This window comes from Lytechinus pictus, chromosome 8, assembly GCF_037042905.1.
Source record: "Lytechinus pictus isolate F3 Inbred chromosome 8, Lp3.0, whole genome shotgun sequence".
Taxonomy (NCBI): domain Eukaryota; kingdom Metazoa; phylum Echinodermata; class Echinoidea; order Temnopleuroida; family Toxopneustidae; genus Lytechinus; species Lytechinus pictus.
In genome coordinates, this window is record NC_087252.1 from 41,759,389 (window position 1) to 41,787,311 (window position 27,923).

At 35.7% G+C, this 27,923-nt stretch overlaps 1 protein-coding gene across 1 annotated transcript; it reads right to left on the minus strand.

Moving 5' to 3' along the window:
- Positions 1–401: 401 nt before the first annotated feature.
- LOC135153105 (uncharacterized) lies at positions 402–27,182 on the minus strand. Its single transcript, XM_064104098.1, has 8 exons — positions 26,187–27,182; positions 25,335–25,472; positions 24,537–24,884; positions 14,883–15,127; positions 9,250–9,381; positions 7,686–7,878; positions 7,009–7,078; positions 402–5,702 (listed from the first exon to the last, which is right to left on the minus strand). The coding sequence occupies exons 1-8, from the start codon at positions 27,025–27,027 to the stop codon at positions 5,477–5,479; spliced, it is 2,193 nt and encodes a 730-aa protein (XP_063960168.1). The 5' UTR covers positions 27,028–27,182; the 3' UTR covers positions 402–5,476.
- Between the last annotated feature and the right edge of the window lie 741 nt (positions 27,183–27,923).

Genomic DNA, 27,923 nt, shown 5'->3' on the forward strand with positions numbered 1-27,923 from the left:
AGTTGAATCAGGCTGAGATGAGCTCTGGAGTAGACTTTGGACAGTTTCCATTACCAGTTTTGAAAATACTCACTAAGATTGCAATAATAATTAAGGAAAAGAAATGAGAAAATTGACTGAAAGTAGAATACAAAACACGTTTTAATTGTGTAAAGTAAGGATAATCAAAACTTATGAGAGCTATATAAATCATTTATTGATGATTTGGACCTTGAACGAGAGTCGCAATACGCAATAGACACAATAAGGTCATGTGTTTTCTGATTAATTCTACTTGGTTTGCTCTTCTGGTGAGGTATCGTATTCAAATATTGACATATGATAGGATAGCAAGATTGATTTTATTTCTTTGATTTGATTTCTTTATTTACCAACAATATTTACATGTTTACAGGTTATGAAGCAAATTGCATAGCATTTACACATGTTAAAAAAAAAGATGGTAAATGGGACCAGAAAATAGCACAAGTGCTAATCGAGCCTGGCCCCACAATATTACAAAATGTATGTTTAAGAAGGCAACACAAAACAAAACGAAAATTTAAATTGCAATAGATCTTTTGTAAAGGATTATCATCAACATTTCTTAAGTATCTTAATTGTATTAATTATCTATTGTAGAATTACATGATGATAGTGTGAATCTATGAAAATAAATAACTTTTAGAGAATTTCTAAAACTGTTTCTTGATTTCTTCAGTTTTCCAGTGCTATGATTCGAATAATATTTCAAAGACGAATACACTGTATTTCTACCTGGCTCCTCTAGTACTTTGATTATATTCACCATGTTTACCAATCCTGCTGATTACCTGGTTAAAAAAAATATTATTTTAAAAATTCACATTCCCTAGTCACGTATCTACCTTCTCCAAAGTACTGCAATAACATTTCATGTACAATAAAAACAAAGGAAATGGGAACACAATTGAAGAGATTTCTATATTAAATATCAACATAACCGAATGCAATGTGTGTATGTGTTCTTTATTTGACGGAGCAGCTTGCAATTAAAAAAGTCACTTTACGAATCATAGGTCAATGGCCGTAAGCAGCATTTCATATAATGAAATTGAATTTCGTTCACATTTTTGGTGAATTTTGAAAGTTTCAGTATAAGGTATAAGTTTCTGGAAACAACTGCCCCAGGTTCCCCCCCCCCCCTGCTGTGTATGGCCATGATTAGGTCTATACCTGAGAAATCGCAAAAATACATTTCTTGCGTTATTAATTTTTCATATATCTTCTATTTTTTTGACGGAGCAGCTTGCAATAAAAAAAACTCACTTTACGAGGCAAAGGTCAATGGGCGCAACCAGATATGTTTTCCGGGGGGGGGGGGGGCAAAATGCGAAAACATTTTTAAAGAAACTCGGGAGCGAGGGAGCAAAGCAATCGAGCTTGTCGGGTGGGTGGCACTTCTGCATTTCCTAAATTGAAATTGAAATTTGTTCACATTTTTGGTGAATTTTGAGATTTTCAGTATAAGGTATACGTTTCTGGAGGCAACTGCCCCATGCCCCCCTTGCTGCGTATGGCCATGAATAGGCCATGAATACCTGAGACATCGTTAAAATACAATTATTGCGTTATTAATTTTTCATATATCTTCTAACAATTCATTAAATTAAATTACAGAGCTGAAGCTGGAAAATTTATGCTTACAAATTTCTATAGGCACAATAAAATGACACTGTAAAAAACATTTTAAAACCGTACATTTAAAAAGTTGTAACAAATTTAGGTGAAAATCGTAAAAGAAAAAAAAAATGAATATAACATGATATGAATCGTACATTTAAACAAAGAGACCACTTGCAGGAGAGGAGACTGGCATTTTGGGCAAAATTTTAATGATGTCAAAAACGACTGTATGAGGGGAGGGGCGGCCATAGTCCATTGCCTTTTCTAGTAAAAACCAACCAAAAAGGGCAATTGACTATTTTCAAATCTTGTGTTCTTGTTTGACATTGTTGATGTTTTTAAAACGAAGAGATATGTTGGTATATTTTTTTTCGAGGTAACCTTGTCTTTAAATACACAGAGGATGATTTGATTTTTCTGCATTTTTTTACCCCATGCCAATCTTCTCTCTTCAAGTCTTGGTTAATACATATTTGACGTGCATTTGTATGTATATATCCAAATGCCTAAGATAATTTTACAAATTCTCCGTGTATTCTTCGAATAACATTATTTTATTTTGTTGTATTAAAAACTGCTATGAAAGACTGGAGCAAAAATATTGTAGAATGTATAACCTATATACATGTAAATATATTGCCAACTAATCCCTCTTAGGTGTTTCATATCATTATTCTAAAACAAGATTATATATGCATTTATTAGTAGAATCATTATTCTAAAACAAGAATGTGAGATAATTTGTAAATAACAAAGAGAAATAAACATAAAAAATATGACAAATAATAAAGAATACAAAGCTGAAAATGACATTTTGCTGTATGAAAATAAAAGCATATTAGGTGAAGGAAATGCTGAGCTTTATGTACAGGTCAATCTAAGAATGTAATCTGAAATATTCTTAATGGATAATCCATAATTGAACACGTTTCTTCTTCATGTAATAAGTTTCACTCACTTGTGTAACGTATGAAAGCATGTATATTACATATTTATATATTTCTGACACAGCATCCAATTCACGCATAATAGAAAGGATACGAAACATCTAAAACAAAACAGACATCTTAATTTTTGTGAAAGACTAGTGTTATTTCATTTCAACCGCTGTAAGTTATAAAAAAAAATAGAACCCCTTTGTCATTTGTTGGATAGAACATTTAGGTCTTGAAATGATGGTGGGGGTGGCCAACAATGATGAACAATCTCAACGTGCATACATGCGACTCTGGATAGGGCATTGCAATGGAGGCAAATTGAAACTGAGGACCCCTCGGTAGACCAGCAACACCATGATTGATACTGCTGAGCCCGGCTATCCTCCTATTTTTATTTGTCAATTTCACATGTATCATTTAGTATGTATTTGTATGTGTTTTTAATGAAAAATATCAATTAAAAAACAGGTGGATCAATCGATTTGAATAAAAAAGAAAATACTGCATGCATGATAAGATCTATAAAATTTATTTCTCGTCTGTCATATTTTGAGGAGCCTACAATATACAAGCTTTGCTTTTTAGCGGGATCCTCAATTTTCACAAATCATAAATCACAAATCATTTACAAATGATTATTTTGTATGCAACTTTCTTATAACATGTCTTTTTCGAGTTGATTTCATGAACTTGGTATATTTTTTTATGATGTTGACTTGTTATGATTGTATTTTTTTTATTTATATTTTGTTGAGAATGAAATAAAAAAATATTTTTTTATGTCCTGAATAGGAAATGAACGATATTTGCTTTCAATTAATGCAAACAATTTGGATGTAAAAATGCAATGCCCCAAAAAATCACCACTGGTGATCTATCGATCTATTGAGCAAAGTTCAAATTTTGTTCTCTTTTCTATTTTGTTATCAATTTTCATGATTGACATGCTTTGTGATATATTTCACTATGTACAGAAAAATCATTAAACACAGTACTAAATATTTATTATGACAACTTTCAATGCCTCTCTGCGCAGTACCTTGAAAACACGTCGTTTATATTAAATCAAACAAAATGACGCAATATTATTACTTTCATTAAAATCAGATAATAATAACAAATTTGTATTTCATTAATTCAAATACAGTACATAAATCATGAATTAATGACTTTCCAAGAATTTCGTTAAAATAATCAAATACATGTAAATAAACTTAAGCTCAGACTATTTCAATGAACTGCATTGACCCTATAATACAATACATTAAATGCAAATAAAAACCTTTCAATCAGCTGCGTCAATTAATATATACCTGCCCTTACACACACACTCACACACCTTCACATACCCCTACTCCCATAAACACAACGAATCAATATCATTTGATCTTACACACACTCAGACACATCCTCATCCGTGTACGTTCGCAAAGGCAGTTCGACCTTTTGATAAAATTCAAATTTGTTCTCTTTTCTATTTTGTTATCAATTTTCATAATTGGCATCCTTTGTGATATATTTCACTATGTAAAGAAAATCAATCAATACAGTACAAAATATATATTACGACAACTTGCAATGCCTCTCTGTGTATCAAATTTTAGTACATATCCAAAAAAGAAAATAATTAAAAATGTTTATTTCATCATTTTGAAATACAGTACATAAATCATGAATTAATGAGTTTCCAAGAATTTCGTTAACATAACCAAATACATATTAAAAAACTTCATATCAGATTATTTCAATGAACTGCATTGACTCTATGATACAATATTCATAAAATGCAAATAAACACCTTGCAATCAGCTGCGTCAATTACACACACACTTACCCGCACACACCCTCACACAAACATACTCCCATAAACACAACGAATCAATAACATTTGATCTTACACACTCAGACACATCCTCATCCGTGCATGTTCGCACACCCCTTCTCAGCTACAGACGTCATATTAAACTAATCTTGTTTATCTTTCTCTCATTATATCTGTTTCTTTCCCTATGGTAGTAAGCAAATGAGCAAGATATTCCTGCACAATCTCGTGAATTGTGAGACTTCAAATCTGAAAGAATTTAACCACTTTCTATTCAAATAGTATTGATCATTCTTATACCATAGGAAAGGGTAAATGTTACTCTTTTATATTGGTCGTTTCTTTTGAATAAAATAATTTGATAAGTGAATTTCAGGCCTGAATAGATGCCTCAAACGGAATTTTCTTCTTCTGTATGTGGCACCTCTTATATGGGTCAGCACCCAACTTTTTCCATCAAGATACGAGAGGAAATTTCTGGAATTTCTGAGTAGCATAAAATCCAGTGTTCTGATTGGGTGAATAATGTTTTTAAAACAACAGGCGCGGGTAATTCGAAGAGGTTACCACATTGTGCGTGTGACCTTGCAGATGACCAGTGTGGAAACGTTGGAATTTGCGTGGGTGTGTGGTCTCTTTGACCAATCGGAGTGAAGTATTCTTGTTTTATAAGCTGGTAAATGTACTTGGCCTATGAAAAGCTGGCTGGTGACCCATCTAAAATACTTCTTCTTATAAAACTAATATTTAATATCATATTAAAGCTAAGATCTTCAGCTTTATCATAATCGAAAGATCATTCTGGCTCAAACACAAATTAAGTGTAAAACAACAACTTGAAATAATTAAAATAATGCATGAAAATAATGCAAACACCCTCTAATCATGAATATCACTAGGATAAAAGAAGCTACTTTTTGAGGACCTGCCAACTGACTGCCTCTATCTAATCCTCCATTGAACAACATAGTTCATAGTTCACAAAACTCTTGAGGTCCATTCAATCATTCACCAAATAGTACATCAGCGAGATGGATTTCACCAGCCTTTTCTAGAGCAGTCTGCAAGGCTTTCAGCTCTGTATTCTTTGTTTGCTTCTTTCTCCACTTCGGAGCATTGAAAGAGTTCCTATGTAGGACACTCCTGTCTCTTTCATGTTCTCCTCAACGAAACGGTCGATATCCTCTGGTCCAAAGCCAAGAGACTTTCCCAAATTATGTATCTCTTGACGCGAGGCAAACTTTTCTGCAACGGTTTCTAGAATGTCATCAAAGTCCTTCTCTCGAGCTGGATTGATCCTAGATTATTTATTTGATAATGATTACAGGGTATAAATTCTTAAAACACTGCTAATTTCTTCAATTACTGCCTTTCAACTCTTAAATTATTTCTAGTCATATCATTACATGTATGCTCCATTTCACTTCTTAAAAGTCAAGTCAATCCGAAAAAAATGTTGATTTGAGTCAGTAGAGAAGAACAATAGAGCAAGAAGTTTCATTCACTTGCAAATGCTCAAGGCAGCGTATATTCAACTAACAGAACCGATTATGTTCCCCCACTTCAATTCATGGCTGGTACTAAGCCTAAGTGTTTACCTTGACAGCCAATCACAGCTCGCCGCTTAGCGTCTTTTTTCTCTTTCTGTTCTATTTTTTTGCTCTAGCATTTCAATCATTCATGCGATTTCACTCCTATGAGATCATGTCGAAAAACTTCAGTTTGTTCGTTGTTAGGGCATTTAGAGAAAAATAAAAACAAGCATAATGCTGAAAATTTAACCAAAATCACCTGTAAAATGAGAAAGTTATGTAATTTTTTAAGTTTCGCTTATTTTTCACAAAAGAGTAATATGCACAACTCAGTGACATGCAAATGAGAGATGATGATATCCCTCATTCACAATTTTTTTTTTGCTTTTTGTATTATGTGAATTGTATAATATTTCAATTTCAAAGGTTTTCACAATAAGAACCAAGTTGACTGAACCATAAAATGTTAAAACAATGGTATACCATATGCTCAGGGAGGACAAAAAACTGTTTCACGTGAGAACGGGGTGGGGGAGGATGAAAAAATATTTTTGCTATAATGAAATACAAGAGAAATAGTGATTAGGTGATGTCATTCAGTTTCCTAATTTGCATACCGACCAGTGTGAGCATACAACTATTTTGTAAAATATGCGATAGTATGAATTGTCATAACTTTCTTATTTTACACTTTTTAATGAAATTTTCTGCATTATGCTTGTGAGATTGTCTCTTCTTATTTAAAATCATCTTTCTTGTCTGAGCGAACTTTTTCTTCAATTGCGTCATGCAATCTTCAAGTTTTCAACTCCGAAAATGTTTTAACGGGTCTTGCTGGTGTTTTTATTGTTGCCATCTAATCTGGAAAGTAATACATGAAATTAAGGCTCTTCCGTAAGCTATGAATTACTTTGATTGCTTCCCTTTTTATTTTCATTTACAACAACACAAAGAGCATAACATCCCACTTCTTAGTAATACTGGTGGTACACTGTGGATATCTCAACATGCTGTGCAATCAAAATCAGCAATGATTAAACTATTATAAGTATATCAAATGATCGTAACTTACTCTATGGTCCCCTCTCGTATTTGAATTGATGTCTGCTGCGTCTGTGAACTTGATGCACTGTGCTCTATTGCTACAAAAAACACGGCAAAAGTAATTAGATGTATGGCATCCTTTATTTCATTATACTGTACACATAGTTCAATTAAATCCAACAACATTTTATTTCCAAAGGTTAATTATTCATTAAAATACATTTATATAAGTTAGAATATAACGAAGGTGACAAGTGATAGCTCCTTGAATATCCATTTTTTACTTATTATGATAACGTTTTCCTTGCAAACCATGAATTCAAAAGTGGCTATTTAAAGCTATTATTTACTTTATCACATTTAAATAGGGCTAAAAGCAATGGTTTGTAAGTGAAAATTTAGTATACATGACGATTATATATAATTTATGTTCAATCTTGCTCATGATCTTGAAGTTGAAATTGAAATAAATCTATTTGAAACTTCACATTACATTCCGGATGAAATCAACTTACTAATTCACCTACATCCAAGATTACACAAAACATGATATCGTTAACTTAGACATGCTTTCCATTTTTTTAACATTCTCATTTGTATAATAATTTTTCATTATTGTTATGGCTGCATCATAGTCAGTGATTGTCTTGGGGAAAAGGATGTGCTTGGAAATTAATAATGTTCGCTCATATTTGTAGCTGTTACCTGAATCTAGTGGCGAAACCTTTTCTAATTTCTGAGGAATGTGAAAGTCTAACTCAAATAAACATTTGACCTCGAGTTTCTTGGTTTGTCCTGCTTTAATTGATACGGCAACAATATCAGGATGATTACCAAGATCCAGTTCAAAGTCCTCACAAATCCTGGTCAAACTCTTAAGTTTGCAGAATGCTACGACCTGTAGAGTAAAGTATTGTCATTTCTAATATCATTACGATTTTTGTTTTTGTGTTTAGCGTGTAGTCTTTGTAAAGGTCAAGTCCACCCAAGGAAATAAAATGTTTTGAATCAAAGAAAAATCAAACAAGCAACTTCTTTAAAATCAGATGTAAAATAAGAAAGTTACGACATTCTAAAATTTTGCTTATGGGTAAAAAAATATATATACATGCACAACTTAGTGACATGCAAATAAGAGTTTCGACGATGTCCATCATTTTCTATTTATTATCTCTTTTATTATTTGACTTACACAAACTTTTACTGATTTGACATAGAGGACAAACTTTACTGAATCATTTTGTTTTCTTTTTTGATGAAATTTTCAGTGTTATGCTTGTCGGTTTTTTCTCTTTTTATTCAAATTGACTTTTGTTTGGGTAGACTTGTCCTTTAAAGAATATTAGCAAGGAGCATTCCAAATAAAAATCTGGTTTGCTACATTTTAACGAGTTTAGTGATCATCAAGATCACCTCCAGGTGCGCTAAAAGAAAAGAGAGAGAAATGAGTGGGGGTGACTACCCTGTCCTGTAACCGTATTCTTACACCAGTGTTTTTATTGTTCTCTTGCTAAAGATCCATGTGTTAGGTGTTGCAAGAGAGTTTAGCGAGCAATGAAATATAATCAACCTTTTTCGCGGAAGAAGCGTTATAACGCTTATTGAGATTTATTCCATGCCCATCACACATATACGCGCACACCTCATGTAAGGATTTTTTTAATGCCATCCAAACAATGTTTTTTTTCGGCAGGAGCATGAGGGATGCAACCCCCGCTGTTAAGTTTGGTAGGGAGTGCGTTGTATCAGCCCCCCTGATATCGTGGTCATTTTTTAAATGTAATTTCGCAGAATAACACTCACACAGTCATTTATCATATGGGTCCAAAGTGGGAACGTGTGTGTGCAGTCTCATACACTCAAAATTTTAATTACCGGGCAAAACTTACAGACGATAAACATTTTTGATATTGTACTGGCCCTAGATAATGCAGATGTTCAGCAGTAAAAAAAAGAGGGACTCCTATTTTTATATGGGCTTTTTATTTAAAAAAATACAGTAAAACGGTGATATCTTATACTTTTATATAACAATATCCTTATAACTGATAAACATGAAATGACGGTATCTTAATTTTCTAAATTGAAGCTTCAGTTGGGCAGAAATCGAAAGCTAACTTTTGATATATTTTAAGTTTGAATTTTTATTTCTAAAAATTATACAGAATAAGACATAACCACGCATTACAACAAATGTTCTAACCCTCACCTCATAAACACATTGTGTTCAATTAGTAATCAAAACATTTCATCTCATTACTAAACTTACAGCAGTGTCTCCAATTTGCTCGTTCTTGACATAACATCCCATTTCAAGATCAACTTCTGCCTCCTGTACGAGGACAAGTACGTCGATATGAGCAGGAATGAATCCTAGTTTCTTTTCCTTCTCTTCCACCTCCTGTTACCAAAGAAAACCATCCAGTATTATACCCGATGCAGAAACAGAATATACATATGGTGAATATATCACTAACATGACATGAAAGACGATATCGGGTATATTTATACAACATCATGATCATAAGTAGATTCAAGATCTACTTACATCTGTTATTGACAATTAATACCACCATCAAAAATATATTCATAGTAAGTTTCAAATAAAGAATTAAAAAGTGTAGTTTTATACTGTCCAGTATCTAAAAAGAAACAATTAAGAATTTGGTAAGGATGTCAAATACAAAGATTTACGCTTGGATTATCCGTTGGACCATGGACCTACTACTTGAAAAGTGGTAGGGCATTGAAAAGAAAAATCTTTTTTTAATAAGGTGATATACACATGTCACACGCGTTTAGTAGATCATTCATCCTACTATTTGTCATAAAATAAATGCTATGAATATTCCAATTATCGTGATTAGCAGATGGGCTTGGCAGGTTTTAAAATAGGCAGATACTGCTTTGACCTCTCGGTGTGAAATGGTGTACAAAAACGAATCTTCCAAGCCAGAATAGAAAAATAAGATTTTATAGGAAACCATGTGCATTAAATAACCCCCCCCCCCCAAAAAAAAGGCCCCTGCCCCCCCCCCCCCCCCCCCCCGTCCTGGTGTCATGGCATTCTATCAGTTTTTAATTCCACTTTCAAATTAATCTTAATAGTTAGGGTTTTTTTAATAACTATTTTAAAAGAATTGATAAAGAAAAAAGAATAAATAAACAATAGTCACGCTTGAATGCCCGATCCATGAACAATAAGACAACGATGATCTGTGATTTGAAAATTCAATCAGTAAAAAAAAAAACAGTCAGTCCTCCTTAATGTAACAGAGTCTTAGTTAAGAGGCGACGCACATGATAACAGTGATATCACAACTACTCTCCCAGACTTAAATGTCGTATTATCGTAGAGGTGGGATATGTATAGTCTATCGTTAATCTTTGGGAATCACTGAAGTCACCTCAGAGAAATTGACGTCTTTTAAGCATTATTATGGACATTTATGTTCGCATCTCATCTTCGGTTGCGTTTAGGACGTTGGCCATATATAGGCCCACTTATTGTCAAGAAACAGACATTCATATGACATCTTTGTGACCGAGTTTTCTTCATTATTGGAATCTGTTATAATTGATCAGCGCCAAGTCATCTTCAAGGGACGAGAAGCGTCGTGGCCCAGTGGATTAGTCTCCGGACTTTGAAACAGAGGGTCGTGGGTTCAAATCCCAGCCATGGCGTAATTTCCTTCTGCAAGGAATTCATCCACAGTGTGCTGCACTCGACCCAGGTGAGGTAAATGGGTACCAGCAGGAAGTAATTCCTCAAAAAGCTCTGTCCACCGAATAGGTAGCCTAGCTTAGCCGGGTATTAATAATAGCAGGAACAGTTTTCGGAACTGAAGTAGACTAGAGGCTGTTACGATACTGCAACAAATAACAATGAAAATTTAGTTTTAAATTTGATTTCCTTTTCTTTTAATACAGGAAAAAAATTATGAATACACTAAAAAATACAAAAATAATGATAATCTTACATCTCTTGAATGTCAGTTCTGATTATAATCCAAAGCTATGATAGTCCTGTATTGAATCCAGATAAAATCCACGTTGGTTGGCAAAGACGGGCTTCTGTAAAAGCCCGTCGTAGCTAAGTGGACGACTCGCTGGGCTTCTGTGGAAGCCCGTCGCACGCAAAGGGTTAAATTAAAGTTCACAATGATAGCGATGATAAAATTGATGTTGAAGCACGATGAATAACAAGAGTCACTGTGTGAATCCATGTTGATTTTTTTGACCTACTGGACCACTGACTGTCCTTTAACTTGTCCTTAAGAATTATTTGACCCTTTAAACCATTTTTAGATACCAAAGTCGTATTTTCTAGGTTTATATTATACAAAGTTTTAGGGGGGTTTTACGTATCAGCAGCCATTTATTATTTTTTGGAAACCATTTTTTTTTACTTACCAATTTTCATGAATGGCGGCCATTTTGGAAGCCATCTTGGAATACGGAAAACCCCCAATGAGGATACATGAGCACTTTTAGTATGTTATTTTAGACATATTCCCGGACCTATCCTGAAAAAAAAATCATCTCACCTGAAATTTCATTTCTAAAGCCTATTTTGGTCTAATGCTCTTGGTTAATAAGCATTTTCAATATATGCTAAAGTGATAAGCGACAAAAAAATTATGAATTGATGAAAATATATATATTTTGCAGTTACGAAGTACCATTAGAAATTTTGAATGGTCGCATGTTATAAGGTGGTTCAATTTGCCGAACAGTGTAAAACTGATCCCAAATATAGTTTTTTATGTTATAGGTATTACCATTCTGTAAATAATGAAAAAAAAATTAAGTCTCAATTACCTTTATTTTTCCTGAAAATGAATAATTGACAGCTAATTATTACACAGACTTCAATGTAAATATATATTTTGAAATGTGTTTTTCTCAAATTGGACCTGCTGCACATAAAGTGGTTTCAAAATTTAATGCAATATTAGATCACCCTAGTATTTTGCAGTTTTAATCTTGTAACACCAATAATTAGATCTGTAACAAAAACCGAATAATTATATGTTATTGTATGCATATTGATTACACTAATTAATTAATATTTTATTTCAAATTTCTGCCCCAATAATGCATGTCACCGTTTATATGCTTGGAAAAATGACTACATCATGGATTGAAATGTTTGTTGCAATGATGCACAACTTTTGTACTAAAATTTAAATTTACAAATTAGATAAATAACCAAATTTCTACAGTTTACTAACTGATTAGGTTCCAGATCAGAGCTGATATACACATGTATTTCATTCCTGCATATTTTAAAAATTGTCACATTTGTATAACATTTAGTTGTTCCCTGCTTTTAAAATGCCTAAAAATATAAAAAATATTGAATTTACGGAGCCTTTAGAGTGCCATCGACTTGACGACTTGGCGAGATACTTTATCTTGCCATGTCGACATAATAACCTTATTATGTCAAGATGGCGAGATATCAAGTGTCCGAGGTCAGGCGAGACTCCAAATATCTCGTTAAGTTAACTTATAACTTTTTATAAGTCAACTTGTCAAGATATAATATCTCGCCATGTTGACATATAACTTTTTACAAGTCGGCTTGGTGGGATAACTTGTTTCGCCATGTCGACATAATTAGGTTATTATGTCGACATGGCAAGATAAAGCATCTCGCCAAGTCGTCAAGTCGATGGCACTTTAAAGGCTCCGTATGTATCGATATAATTTATAATAATATACTTAGCCTATAGGTCTAGCTTCAAAATGAGATCTTACTCAATAAATTTGTCAAGATTTTGTTATGTAGCAACAATTTATCCATGGCACCGTGTGGAAAATTGTACATCCGCCACTCTTTTTGCATACCAGACTTTTGGAATGCGACCGAATGTTTGTTCCCCCATCCCAAATGTGTTAACGTCATTACACTAAATGTAATCAATAGGTTGTGGGCATTAGAGAAATTTATCACCCTCAATTAACGGACTAGGATAAAAATGAATATTCAAATAAATCAACAGGATGTGGTATGAATTAAAATGTAATGTCTAAAACTAGCAGTTAGAAGGTACGGGGACATACCTATCCGTTGGGCCGACACCTTATTTTAAAGCGAGTTTAATTTAAAAGTCGTTGTCGAAGTACACATACGTCCTACTATTAAACTGGTTCGTTACAGCGAATTGAAGACATTGATCAGGGCTTTTGCTAATCAGTCGGGCCGCGTGCGTTGCGAAATCACTCGGGCTTGGGATTTTTGTCGATTGTTTTGGATTTCGATACGATTTTTTTTTCTAACGGTGTCCTCAATGGGACAAACACGCTGCGAAAATAAAATGAAATTGAAATTCCCATATGCGGACATGCCTGGCCCCATGGCGGGACCCGGCCGCGGTTGGACACGAAGTGCATCGATAGCATGGAGCAGCTAACGTTAGTCGAGCCAAGGTAGATCCAACGTTACAGTGCTGGCTGCTCCACCCATGAATCAATTCGAGAGCGAGAGCATAGACAATGCAATGTAAAACATGAATAACAAATGATATTGAGGATTTTTGTATTACCCGTCACTCTCTGAAGTCATGTCTTCTGTTTGCTGTATGTTTCCAATCCGAGTTTAATCTAGACTAGTTTTCAGTACGGTATGATAATTTGCATTTTCGTCGTGCAAATTTTTACCGTGCCAGCGATTTTTATTTCTCTGGAGGAAGAGTGAGGACTATTGTAAGACCTGTATTAAGACTGGAAACGAAGTATACGAATAATGATATACTGGAATATTGGTCTGATAATTCTCTCCGATTTGCAATTTTAGCGCGCGAGAATCATACCCGAACGATTGTTTTATTCCTCTAGACGAAGAGAATACCGTAGACCTTAGAAGTTCGTGTGTTTGTGACCAATAGGCCTAACTAACTTCAGATCAGTACCTTACGATCAAAATCGAGCGTGCGGAGAGAGAAGTACATGTTGGAGTAAATGGGAGATGACGATGTGGGATGTACACAAAATTCAACAGAAATCAGGTCAAATATGTGAAATGTGATTATGTTGAAACAGTAGTCAAGATTCGCTTGTTAAAGTAGTCCAGTACATTTCATTTAAGGCGCTTGCCGGCTTAAAACGACAACCAAATTTCAATTTCATTCTATTTTCCCAGCGTTTTTGTCCGATTGAAGACACCGTTAGAAAAAAAATCGCATCGAAATCCTAAAAGTCGCCAAAAGTCGAAAACGCGAGTGATTTTGCACACGCACGCGACCCGACTGATTAACATAAGCCTTGATCAGCGAAAGGGTTTTGAATTTCTGTTAAAGGACAAGTCAACCCCATTTTGTATTAAAAAAAAATCATCCAATTGAAAATTTTATAAAATCGGATGTTGAATAAAAAAAGTTAGGACATATTCAGGTTTTGGAAAAATTCGCAGTAAAGTTACATTAACGTCCTGGTATGTATGCAAATGGGGAGCCTAATGACACCATCCACTCACTATTTTTTTTGTATTCAATTTCAAGAAAATATTTTAATTGTCTTCCGATTGTCATGTGAAACAAAGATTTATTCCTCCCTGAACATATGTATTGCCATTGTTTCCAAATTTGGTGGTTTAACAGGATAGTCCTTGTAGAATCTGTAAAATTTGAAATAATATACAATTCAAACAAAAAAATTAAAATGTCTGTGACGGACATCATCAGTTCTCTCACTTGCACATCACTGAGTTGCGCATTTATCTGTTTTGTCAAAAATAAGACAAACTTTACACTGCCATAACTTCCTTTAATATTTCATATCCGATTTTGATAAAGGTTTTCAGTGTTATGCTTCTTTGGTTCTTTTTATTTATTTTGTTAAAATCAATTCTTTTCGGGGGTTGACTTGGCATTCAAGAAGAAGGTGAATAGAATGAACCTTGTTCCCCTTCACATCGTCAAGTAGATGTGCATGTAAGATAACAGGTGTCCTAGCTAGGGGCAGGTTCATCTGTTTAAATGGCCAAAAGCACATCCTCTTTCCGCGGAAGAAGAAGCTCTTGATCCAGATCATAATCTTCGCCCACGAAAAATGATTCATCTTGAGTTCGAGTACGTCCTTCATGATATTACAGCTGGGTATTCCAGACCTTGACAGTACTTTCCGTTCTTTAACAACTGCATCTGCATTGGAAAAGAATGAAACGGTTAAGGAATATATGATGAAAGGAAATAATATTTGCGAAAGTGAATTAAGGACAAGAAATCGCTTAAAGCGTAAATTCATCCTGATATTAAGTTGGTTTTGATAAAAGCAGAAAAAATAAAGAAAATGTCGATTGAAAGCTAGTGTGGGTTTGATGAAAAATCCATCAAAGAATAACATTAAACCTTTCCTTTTTGTGACGTCACAGACGAAAAGCTCCCCCATTTACGTCGTGTGATATGAATTCCCAAAAGCGCTATTTTCTCAGAATTTTTTTATTTACATATATTTTTTGAGGTGGCTTTTTCATCAGAAACATCATTTCATACCCCCTTATCTATAAATATGTATATATTCATTTATCATATTTTACTTAAAATATGTGTATGCCTATCATTCCCATTGAATTCATGAGCTATGGGATTTATATTACATGATAAAAGGGATGAACTGCTTGGATATAACGTCATAAATTTAACATTTTAAACATTATTGTCTTATTCTTTGATAGATTTTATTAAACCCTTACCAACATTGTTCACTATTTTCGATTTTATTAATTCTTACTTATCAGGGTGAACTTTTAGGGTTTAAAGTTAAGAAATTCAATTTACGCGTCACACAATATGTTCGCAGCCGTTACTGATATTTTTTGTTCTTTTCACACGCACAAAGTATTGTAATTATTTAATTTAATTGTATACGGAAGCTTAAAAGTGCCACCTAGATATTCGGCATATTATCTCAACATGTCTACACCCTCACATGACATGATCTTGGATCTCGTCATGTCAACATCCAGCCAATGGCATAACAGGCGGGGGGGGGGGGGGCAAGCTCCCCCCCCCCGGCAGATTTCACCGGGAAAATAAAACAACACACGTGGAATGCCTCTGGCGGTCTCACCTGCATCACGCGATTCAATATAGCAGCAGTGCTGATTTTGAAAACTACTATAACTCGCACAAGATGTTCAGTGATACTTGGTTACTCTTATTTCCACGTTTTATGAACTAGACCAACACACTTACAGAGATATGATGGTAATTCAACAAATACCCCCAACGTGGCCAAAGTTCGTTGACCTTACATGACCTTTGACCTTGATCATGTGGCCTGAAACTCGCACAAGATGTTCAGTGATACTTGATTACTATTATGTCCAAGTTTCACGAGTCAGATCCATAAACTTTCAAAGTTATGATGGTAATTCAACAGATACCCCCATTATGGCCAAAGTTCATTGACCTTTGACCTTGGTCATGTGACCTAAAATGCGCACAGGATGTTCAGTGATACTTGATTACTCTTATGTCCAAGTTTCATGAATCAGATCCATAAACTTTCAAAGTTATGATGACATTTCGAAAACTTAGCCTTAGGTTAAGATTTTGATGTTGTTTATTGACCCTAAATGACCTTTGACCTTGGTCATGTGACATGAAACTCAGGTAGGATGTTCAGTAATACTTGAGTAACCTTATGGCCAAGTTTTATGAACTAGGTACATATAATTTCTAAGTTATGCTGTCATTTCTAAAACTTAATCTCAGGTTAAGATTTGGTGTTGACGCCGCCGCCGCCGCCGTCGGAAAAGCGGCGCCTATAGTTTCACTCTGCTATGCAGGTGAGACAAAAACGGGAAAAAAGAAAGAAAGAAAAAGGGAAAAAAGGGGGAAAAGAAAAGGGGGTGAAGGAAATGGAAAGGGAAATGAAAAGCCGTGACAGAATGAAAGAACAAAAATAGGAGAAATGGAAGGAAAGCGGGAAAAGGAAGGAAAGAAGAAAAGGAGAGAAAGTACAAAATATCCTGCATTAGCATGATTAGCAAGAGAGTGATATAAAATTAAAAGATATGACTCAATGACACGGGAAAACATTTTAAAAAGGCAAAAGAAACGGAAAATGAAGGTAGAGCCAAAAGCTAAATTGGAAAATCAAAATGAAGAAAAGGGACATTAAAAAAAAGAAAATAATATAATAAAACGACCGGGCTACCTAGGATTGAAAACTATAAATAACGAGAAGATAGGTGGATGGCGTTTATTATAAACTTGCTAAATGTTATGGAATAGTGGTCGCAATCAGTACACAATTTTTTTTAGCCAAGGCCAGTTATATCCCCTATGTCCTAGCCTCAGTACAGCTTTACGCTGGATAGATTTACCATAAAAAGCTTCTTAATGTTTACTTTTGCTAAATTTTCAAGGCTAGTATCAAATCATTTGGAAAGGCCAAATTTTCAGACTCGCTTTGCTCGCTGGCGACATTTTTTTTACAACTATTGCCACATTTGCTATTTCGTGCTGCCTCAAAATACTTCGTTTAGTCGCAACTGCGTTGAAGTTATGTGTATGTACCCGCGGCTTGAAAAAAAAGTGGCCATCTGCAATGTTAAAAAATATCACGGGAGGCATTTGCCCCAGTTAGTAGGCCCCAACTTGCCCTCTCCCCCACCCCCCCCCCGAAACTTCGAAAAAAAAATGTATAATAAATGTTGTCATAAGCATCCTACTAATGCTGCAAAGTGCTCGATCAAAACTTTTTCGTTCTATAAATTGTAAAACTTTCTCATCCATTTACTGTTAGCTCCCAACAATTTTTGTCAACATTAATGTTTCGGGTCATAACATAAAACTAAAAAATTTCGCTCGCGCTACGCGCTCAATCGCAGTAACTGTTGACAGAGATAAGTAAATTATCTGTTCACATGGTGCTTAAAAGTCCAGTGTTCAAGTCAATATGCTTCTCGCGATTAGAATATTCGTTTTAGCGAGATACACATCCTGCGTATTCATAATTTCTATAAATCAAAATTTTCAGCTTGCGCTACGCGCTTGCATGAATTTTTTTAGTTAGATAGCCATCTATTTCATGATAACGAAAAGTGCTTAGAACGTCAAGTTATTATCTCAGGATTTCAAAAACTCTCAGCTCGCGCTTCGCGCTCGCATTATTCATTTGATGAGATATCATCTTCATGACCCAATGCAAACAGCTAGCCATCAACAGGTTTCTTTTCAAATCAGTAGGGCCTATATTGTAAAAAAGCTCATGCTTCTCGCTCGATTTTGTGAAATAGGCAAAACTTTCGTGTGTTGCCCCCCCCCCATGTTCTTTTGCCCCCCCCCCCCCCCATAGATTATAAATCCTAAGTTCTACAACCGAAAAAAAAAGATGAAAGGAAAGTAAAGAGAAGGAAGATGAAAGATGTTATTATGTATGAAGTTATTTTCTGAATACCATGTAAAATCAATCTCTAAGTTAGATTATCATGAAAGGGTGATTTTTGTATCGCTTGCTTCGCTCGCTCGGGGCTTAAGTGCGTTGTTGTGTCCCCCTTTTTTTACTTATCACGCATTGAGCTTCGTCATAATGCTCGAGCACAATCATAACAAATCCTGTTCAGACTATGTCGACCGGGATTTCTTTTTTGCTCTTGCCCCCTCCCCCGGCCGCGAAATTATTTTTCCCACCGAGTTCTGGACCAACATATGAATATTCATGACTTGCGTCTTCGGATTAAGAGTACGCATGCGCGTGGACTCTGCCTCGACCAGTGATGGTCGTAAGCATTCACGTTCAGTTGCTCAGAATGAATATTAGCATCGTCAAATTACCGGTACTCTTACATAGTTACATATGCCTTATATATATCCAATTCTTAAACACTTTTCAAACTAGCTGCCATTAATGGCAAGACATGTGCTAGGCTAGGGCTCGCTTAGGCTAGCGCATTAACTTTATCTCAAATCTGGACCTGTCTAATGCCTAGTACTAATCAGTGTTGTAGTGCCTTGGCCTTGAACATTCAAGCCTTGGCCTTGGCCTTGAGGATTTTGAGCCTTGAAATTTCAAGGCATTTTCAAGGCATTTTCAAGGCATTTTTTTAAAAGAAATGATCTGATGCCATAATCTTAGATATCGTCTTCAATTCTTTGAGGATATGATAGCCAAGTTAATGGATCGAAGATTTTCTTATCTGATCATCTCTTCTCCCCCAGTATGTAGACATGAACAGTTTGATCATGGTATGTGACCATATCAGTGGCGTACCTAGGATTTTCCACAGGGGGGGGGGGGCAAAATCGGGCGCCCAAAAATTTGACAAGCAAAAAAAAAAAAAAAAGGGGGGGGGGGGCAAAAAAGGTATTTTAAGCTCGTCAGGGGGGTAGGTATATGTCTTTTGTATGGGTTGTGACTCGTCAGGGGGGGGGGGCAGAGTGCCCCCCTGCCCCCCCCCCCCCCGTAGGTACGCTAGTGGACCATATCTTCTACAGGATGTAGACACGGATTGATACGAGTTCATGTCATGCGATCATCTATCCTGCTGGATGCAGGGGCGTAACAGGGGTTGGTGGCCGGGGGGCGAAATTATTTTTCCCACAGAGTTCTGGACCAACATATGAATATTCATGACTTGCGTCTTCGGATTAAGAGTACGCATGCGCGTGCCTCGACCAGTGATGGTCGTAAGCATTCACGTTCAGTTGCTCAGAATGAATATTAGCATCGTCAAATTACCGGTACTCTTACATAGTTACATATGCCTTATATATATCCAATTCTTAAACACTTTTCAAACTAGCTGCCATTAATGGCAAGACATGTGCTAGGCTAGGGCTCGCTTAGGCTAGCGCATTAACTTTATCTCAAATCTGGACCTGTCTAATGCCTAGTACTAATCAGTGTTGTAGTGCCTTGGCCTTGAACATTCAAGCCTTGGCCTTGGCCTTGAGGATTTTGAGCCTTGAAATTTCAAGGCATTTTCAAGGCATTTTCAAGGCATTTTCAAGGCATTTTGTATTATGTACTTTCATTTGTTTTATAAGTAATTATAAATGTTTCAGTTTTTTTTTTAATATTTAATGACACTATAATGGTCAATACTACCAGTCACCAGTAACATTAGCAGCAGCAGCAGTAGTAAGTGTACTAGCAGTGTCATCAATTGTAATTGTCACCATTATCAAGAATTTTCAAACAAAGAATACATCAGTTATGAAAATTAGCATTATGTATTGGTAATGTGTTGTAATCATGACTAATGATGATAATGACAGTAAATAATAATGATCAAGATCAAGATAATAGTGCTTTGATGACAAGAATAAATTTGACATCTGACTGCAATTTTGACAACAATTTTCTAACTTTAAACATAGCTAACTCTAAAGCACGATAACAAGGTTGATTTCTATTCCATTAAGATTTTCCTTGTATTATTTTCTTTGGCCAACAAGAATGTTTTAAGTCTTCATGATATTCTGAAAAGATTTGGTAAACTTGAACACAGTCTTCAATTTTGTCATATCCAAATGGGTTATGTCAATGGCATGATGAGCCAGAAACTTTGAGGGGCCAAGCATGGCATATAGAGCAAAATTTCTGTCAAAAAAAAAGAAGAAAGCGATTGAAGCGAGCGAGTAAACAAAATTTGTCCCCCTCTTTCTATAGGAAAAGCTAATTTTGCGATAGATTAAAAAATAATATCACATTTACTCGTTTTCGGATTATCGAACCTTCGGAATAACGAACCTTCGGAATAACGCCACAAATGTTCGGATTAACGAACCCTTTTACGTTTTCGGATTAACGAACATCGAGGTAAAGGCAATTTTCGTGTTTCGGAATTACGAACCTTCGGAATAAAGAACCTTCGGAATTACGAAGTGTAACCGTGCTAGGCTAGGGCTAGCTTAGGCTAACGCATTAACTTTACCTCAAATCTGGACCTGTCTAATGCCTAATACTAATAGTAATAGCCGACTAATGCCATGGTTTAAAACTTCGAACCAAATTCCGAACTTTACGTTTGATTTTATTTAACATGGTTTAATTATACATTAGTATTATGTAAAATTTAATGTAATCAATTTTGTGATGGTCACACTATGTACATTGTCATGACATGCAGAAATAAATAAATAAAAATAAATAAATAAAACATATTTCTAGTCCGTATACAGAACCAGTCCTAGATCTAAAAAATATCTTAGTTCTAGTCTAGTCTCTAGATCTAGACTCTGATCTACGCTGTATCAGCATGGAACAATTAGTGTACCAAGGGGGGGGGGGGGCGCAGACTGCCCCCTGACAATTTACAACTGATCCAGGGGACGTGCCCTCCCCCCTTTGAGAAGCCAAATCAATAATTTGTAATGTCAAAATGCAACAAAAAAAGACTTATGTCCCCTCTTTTGAATGTGAAGATCTTTTTTTTTTTGCTTGTCAATTTTTTTTTCAGCTAAGAAATCCTTAATTTAGGGGGAAGACGGGGATCAAGATCACTGACGTTAGTTTGTGCCTGACGTTATAATACGTTCCATGCAATGCAGTGGCGTAGCTAGGATTTTTTTATGGGGGGGGCACTGGGGGGTCCTTGCTTTTTCGGGGGGGGGGGGCCACCGGCCATTTTTTCCGGTGTGTGTGTATGTGTCACGAGGGCGGATCGGACTTTCGCCAATAGGGGACGGGGCCCGAAATTATTTCACCTATGTTTTCCCCGATCAGTCACTTCTTAGTTTTATTCTTATAAAACAACATAAACATGAAATAACCTCATAAGCCTTATAAAAAGTGTGAGCGCAAAGCGCGAGCTCAAAAATTTGTGATATTCCAACCTGAAAACTGGACACTCTAAGCATTTTTTTTTGTGAACGGGAAGAGAACGAGTACAATAATTGATGCGAGTGCAGGAAGCCAGCCAAAAATTTGTGATATTCCAACCATTAAGCAACATTCTATACATTTTTGTAACCATGAGCAGGATTAGTACTGTACTAAACAATAATTGATGCAAGCACGATTCAAAATCTGTGATTTTCGAACCTAAAATGTATTATGTTTTATTATTAAAGAAGGTATATTTCTTTTTTAAAAAGGGCATATTTCATTTGGAAATAAAAATCCTACAGGGATTTTTTTTTTTTTTGGGGGGGGGGGGGGGGCTAGAGAGCACAAAACGCAAGTTAAAATTTTTAAATGCTTAAACTGAAAATGAGTCATTTTTAGGACTCTTGTCAGCTTTCATTTTTTTTTTCTGCTTACAACCACTTTTAAATTTCAATTCTCATTTCTTGTATCTTCTACACTTATTTTACCTTAAAAAAACAGAATAAAGAATACTAACAAAATAAAGTTATATTCAAAAGGATATAAAGTAAACAGGGCGCACCCCATACCCTTAGTTGGGAGAGGGTAAATATTAATTATTTCTATAAACAGTTAATCAATCATTAATTATTAATACTTGTTGATAATATTAATAATAATTAATTATTCAATTACTTTTTTTTTATTAATCATTATTTCTTGAAACCATATTGACACAAAAACAAATACGTTGTTTATTTCCTTGAAACTGTAGAGAAATGAAATTCACTGTTGAACGATATATGATTAAAAAGAAGTAAACATTTTCCCCCTTTGTTTTGTCAATCTGACCCAAAACAAATATACAATTTAGAAAAGAGATAGAGAGAAGAAGAAGTTCCACCACCAAGAATACACTTAGATAAGGGGGAAGGGAAATGAAAAGATAAAGTAAATGTGATATTATTTTTTAAACAATCTATCGCAAAATTAGCTTTTCCTATAGAAAGAGGGGGACAAATTTTGTTCACTCGCTCGCTTCAATCGCTTTCTTCTTTTTTTTGACAGAAATTTTGCTCTATATGCCATACTTGGCCCCTCAAAGTTTCTGGCTCATCATGCCATTGACATAACCCATTTGGATATGACAAAATTGAAGACTGTGTTCAAGTTTACCAAATCTTTTCATTCTTGTTGGCCAAAGAAAATAATACAAGGAAAATCCTAATGGAATAGAAATCAACCTTGTTATCGTGCGTTAGAGTTAGCTATGTTTAAAGTATGAATATTGTTGTCAAAATTGCAGTCAGATGTCAAATTTATTATTGTCATCAAAGCACTATTATCTTGATCTTGATCATTATTATTTACTGTCATTAACATCATTAGTCATGATTACAACACATTACCAATACATAATGCTATTTTTCATAACTGATGTATTCTTTGTTTGAAAATTCTTGATAATGGTGACAATTACAATTGATGACACTGTTAGTACACATACTACTGCTGCTGTTGATGTTACTGGTGACTGGTAGTATTGACCATTAGTGTCATTAAATATAAAAAAACAACTGAAACATTTATAATTACTTATAAAACAAATGAAAGTACATAATACAAAATGCCTTGAAAATGCCTTGAAATTTCAAGGCTCAAAATCCTCAAGGCCAAGGCCAAGGCTTGAATGTTCAAGGCCAAGGCACTACAACACTGATTAGTACTAGGCATTAGACAGGTCCAGATTTGAGGTAAAGTTAATGCGCTAGCCTAAGCGAGCCCTAGCCTAGCACATGTCTTGCCATTAATGGCAGCTAGTTTGAAAAGTGTTTAAGAATTGGATATATATAAGGCATATGTAACTATGTAAGAGTACCGGTAATTTGACGATGCTAATATTCATTCTGAGCAACTGAACGTGAATGCTTACGACCATCACTGGTCGAGGCACGCGCATGCGTACTCTTAATCCGAAGACGCAAGTCATGAATATTCATATGTTGGTCCAGAACTCTGTGGGAAAAATAATTTCGCCCCCCGGCCACCAACCCCTGTTACGCCCCTGCATCCAGCAGGATAGATGATCGCATGACATGAACTCGTATCAATCCGTGTCTACATCCTGTAGAAGATATGGTCCACTAGCGTACCTACGGGGGGGGGGGGGGGGGGCAGGGGGGCACTCTGCCCCCCCCCCCCTGACGAGTCACAACCCATACAAAAGACATATACCTACCCCCCTGACGAGCTTAAAATACCTTTTTTGCCCCCCCCCCTTTTTTTTTTTTTTTTGCTTGTCAAATTTTTGGGCGCCCGATTTTGCCCCCCCCCCCCTGTGGAAAATCCTAGGTACGCCACTGATATGGTCACATACCATGATCAAACTGTTCATGTCTACATACTGGGGGAGAAGAGATGATCAGATAAGAAAATCTTCGATCCATTAACTTGGCTATCATATCCTCAAAGAATTGAAGACGATATCTAAGATTATGGCATCAGATCATTTCTTTTAAAAGATGTAGACTTGCACTAGGAGGTATCTCAAGATGTACTCATGACAAGACATAAGATCATAGCATTTCATCATCTCTCATAAATGATGTCGACATGACGAGATCTAAGGTCATGTATTGTCCATTTTACATGATGCAGATCAGACGAGAACTCGTCGTCTAAATTTTTTTCCGAAGGATGTAGGTAATTATCTGAACATCTGGGTGACACTTTTAACCCTCCATAATACACATATAAAATAATAAGTTAAGCCGTGCACGTTAAAGTTCTTACGCGGTGAGTATTCCCCCTCTCCAGTGTACAAGACTGCCTTTAAACCGGAGTACCGTGTTGCAACAGCGCAATGAGGTATTGTGTAAGTCACCGGTAACCTAAGGACTAAGTCATCAGGAGCTAGACACTGTACACCAAAGCAGACTGACATCTCGTCTTTGGTGTCACCAAGATTAGGAGTATCGGTCAGGACATGAAGAGAGATTTCTTGTGGCTCTTTGCTGTCGATTGCACCAGGAGGTATCTCAAGTTCAATCCCAAAGGATTCTAGCCGCAGTCTACCACCATCAGCTCCAATTCTCTTGCAGCACTCCTTCTTGGTTGTTTCGACATCTCCTTCATCAGGTACTGAAAATTATTAAAAATATTTATATTGCACTTCTTTATTACAAAACTTTAACTTCAAAATTCTAATAAATCATTGTCGCTTAACATTGCCACGACTCGGGGACATTCTGAAATATCCATTGTAAATGATAAGTGGAATATCGTATTTGAACAAGAATTTTTTCTAACTTTGGCAATTTTTTAAACATCTATTTCCCCATTGGGTCAATGTGTTTTTTTAAATCAAATTATAAAAAAGGTCTAGTTGAGTAACATGCTAGCATTACAAGGAAAAAATCCACAGTTATCTTTTGTCTTCCCTCTTTATCTTTCGTGCCGTAAACATTACAAATTTAATTACGTCCAAAAATCCTCAATGACATGCAAACTAGTACACATGTTTCAATACCAAACAAATTCTTGTTGTGTACTACAAGACAACTTTTCCTGATTATTCTACTCCTATAAAACCTGATACACGGGGCAGGCTTCCTTGGTTGACGTCAAATTCCTCTTCTTTTTCTTGCCATGAGGTTTCTTCTTCTCCACCTTCAGGGTTCTTTGAGACTGTATCTTCATGAAATTCAACCTTTTCCTCAGCAAGTTCATCTGTATATAAAAAAAAGGTTAGTAATAAAAGGAACAACTCTTTCCTTACAACTAGTTACACATTATTTTTAAATTTCGGTGATATATTATAAATCATTATATCTACATGTCTTTCAACAATGAATCGCCTATTCAAACAATGAAATATGTTAACGAAACATCGGCATCACGGTACTTGAGGAAATATCAGAAAGTGCACGGGAGTTTAGCCTATCTATATGCGTAATTTGCATGAGTAAATTTTCCCCGAAATTTCCATGTCTGCAGAAGTAAATTCCTATTAACCCCATTATGCCTATTGTAAGATTTAACTTGGAGCGTCGTGGCCCAGTGGATTAGTCTCCGGACTTTGAAACAGAGGGTCGTGGGTTCAAATCCCAGCCATGGCGTAGTTTCCTTCAGCAAGGAATTCATCCACAGTGTGCTGCACTCGACCCAAGTGAGATAAATCGGTACGGCATGAAGTAATTCTTCAAAAAGCTGTGTGCACCAGAATAGGGTTGATGATAACAGCAGGGCCCGCTGGGAGAACAGGTTTCGGAACTGAAGTGGCTACCCTTGGTAAGTACAACGTTATTACTATTATTATGATTACTAACTTTTTTCTTTACATAATATAAAGCCTTGTAAATATAATTATTTTCCATAAAGGTAAGTTTGAATAAATCACAATTATGTGGTAATCATATTGAAGAACAATCTCTATCAACTCACCTATTGGAGAGGTTTTGAGTGATTGAGAGGAGGCTTTGTCCAACTTGGAAGGTATTCCTTCACCCTCCTGAGATTCTTCAGATGATTCCTGACTCTCCTGTTTTTCAGTCACTTTGACATTAGGATACAACTCCGAAACCTTGTTCCTGTCAGATTCGGAAAGTGGGTTTTCTGAACCAACGAACCTGATTTCCCGCAGAGTACCAAGTTCCTTCGGGCTTTGCAGGGACTTACTTTCAGACTGACCGAAATCAGTCTTGCAACTGACAAGTGTAAGAACAGTAACATCTTTAAAGTCACTAGTTGTAAGATCAATTAACGAAGTTATGGGTACAGCCGCTGATGCACCTTTAATTTGCAACCCACAATCTGAAGATGTTCGGGACCATTCAACACTGTTCAATACTACGTTTCCTAGCTGTACACCTTTTACTTTGACAAACTTCAAACCAGGATTCACGTCATATAGCAAGTCTTTTATCAATCGAAGTGCATAGTGCTCTTCAGACCGACGAAATTCAAGATGGATATCAGTCAGATAAGGTAATTTACATGCTTTGATGGTTGTGCTTGACTTGCCCCATTGGAAAGCTTTAGTGCTTTTGATGAAGAGTGATTCTATGTTTTGACAGGCAGAAGAAAGGGAGAGGAAGATGGTCTCGAGAGTGACGAAGTCTCTTGAGTGTCCGCTCCACAAGTCTAATTTTACCTGTCTCCAGGAAGACAGTGGGGGGGTCGGAATTGTATTTTCGAGCGTGTATAAAATCATTACTGTTACAAGATAGCTCAAGACTCTTTGCATTTGGAAACCAATCACTGAGAGTCGATATGATTGGTGCATTCGAATATGTGATGTCGCTAATGCAAACGGTGAGGACTGATCTCATTGGAATGAAAGGTCTGGTGTCATGTGCAGGAATATACCGATCAAACATAAGAATATGAAAGTCAATGATGATATGTTGCACTGCTTGGCACAATGGAACCAGTGCAGAGATAACTTCTTGGAAATTAAGTAGTAATAAGTCTTCAAATTTTAAACAAGTTTCACCGCCACCGATAGTCCAAAACACAGACACAGGTACTTCCTTTCCATATCTTATAAAAGAGATCTCGGCTGAAAAGAAATTCACAACATAGTATTTATCAGGAACATTCATTTGAGCTAGGATTTAATGAAGAAGTAATAAATTAATAATTACACTAATATAATGCGTTAGTTTATGGTATTGATATCAACCCACAGACGGGTAGACAGGGTACTATTTAGAATACACTGAAACATGTTACTAAGATAATATGTAACAACCCTGCGACACAATTAGATTTAATTTCCATTCCAGCCGTGTGTTTTATTAAGCCGTTCGCTTAAATCATGTAACTCTTTACGCAGGACTGGACCATGTTCTTGTGGGGCTAAATCATCTACAAAGGGATACATCATTTATCAAACGACCCCTAATTCATTTCTCTTGAAAGAATCTCTTATTCTATCTTTGCTATATTTTAGACCGGCATGGTCAAAATACACAGTCACTCTAGAATGTTCCACTAAAATAGTGGAATTGTATATTCATTTGCATTTTCCTTAGGGTTTCAGTTCAATACACGGCTAAAATAATAATTAATGGGAGAATTTTCATTTTTTAGGCTTATGTATATTTTAACCACATAACCTTCTGTGATGATCATACATACATTTAAGAAAAGAAAATGCATTAATAGGACAACTCTTTT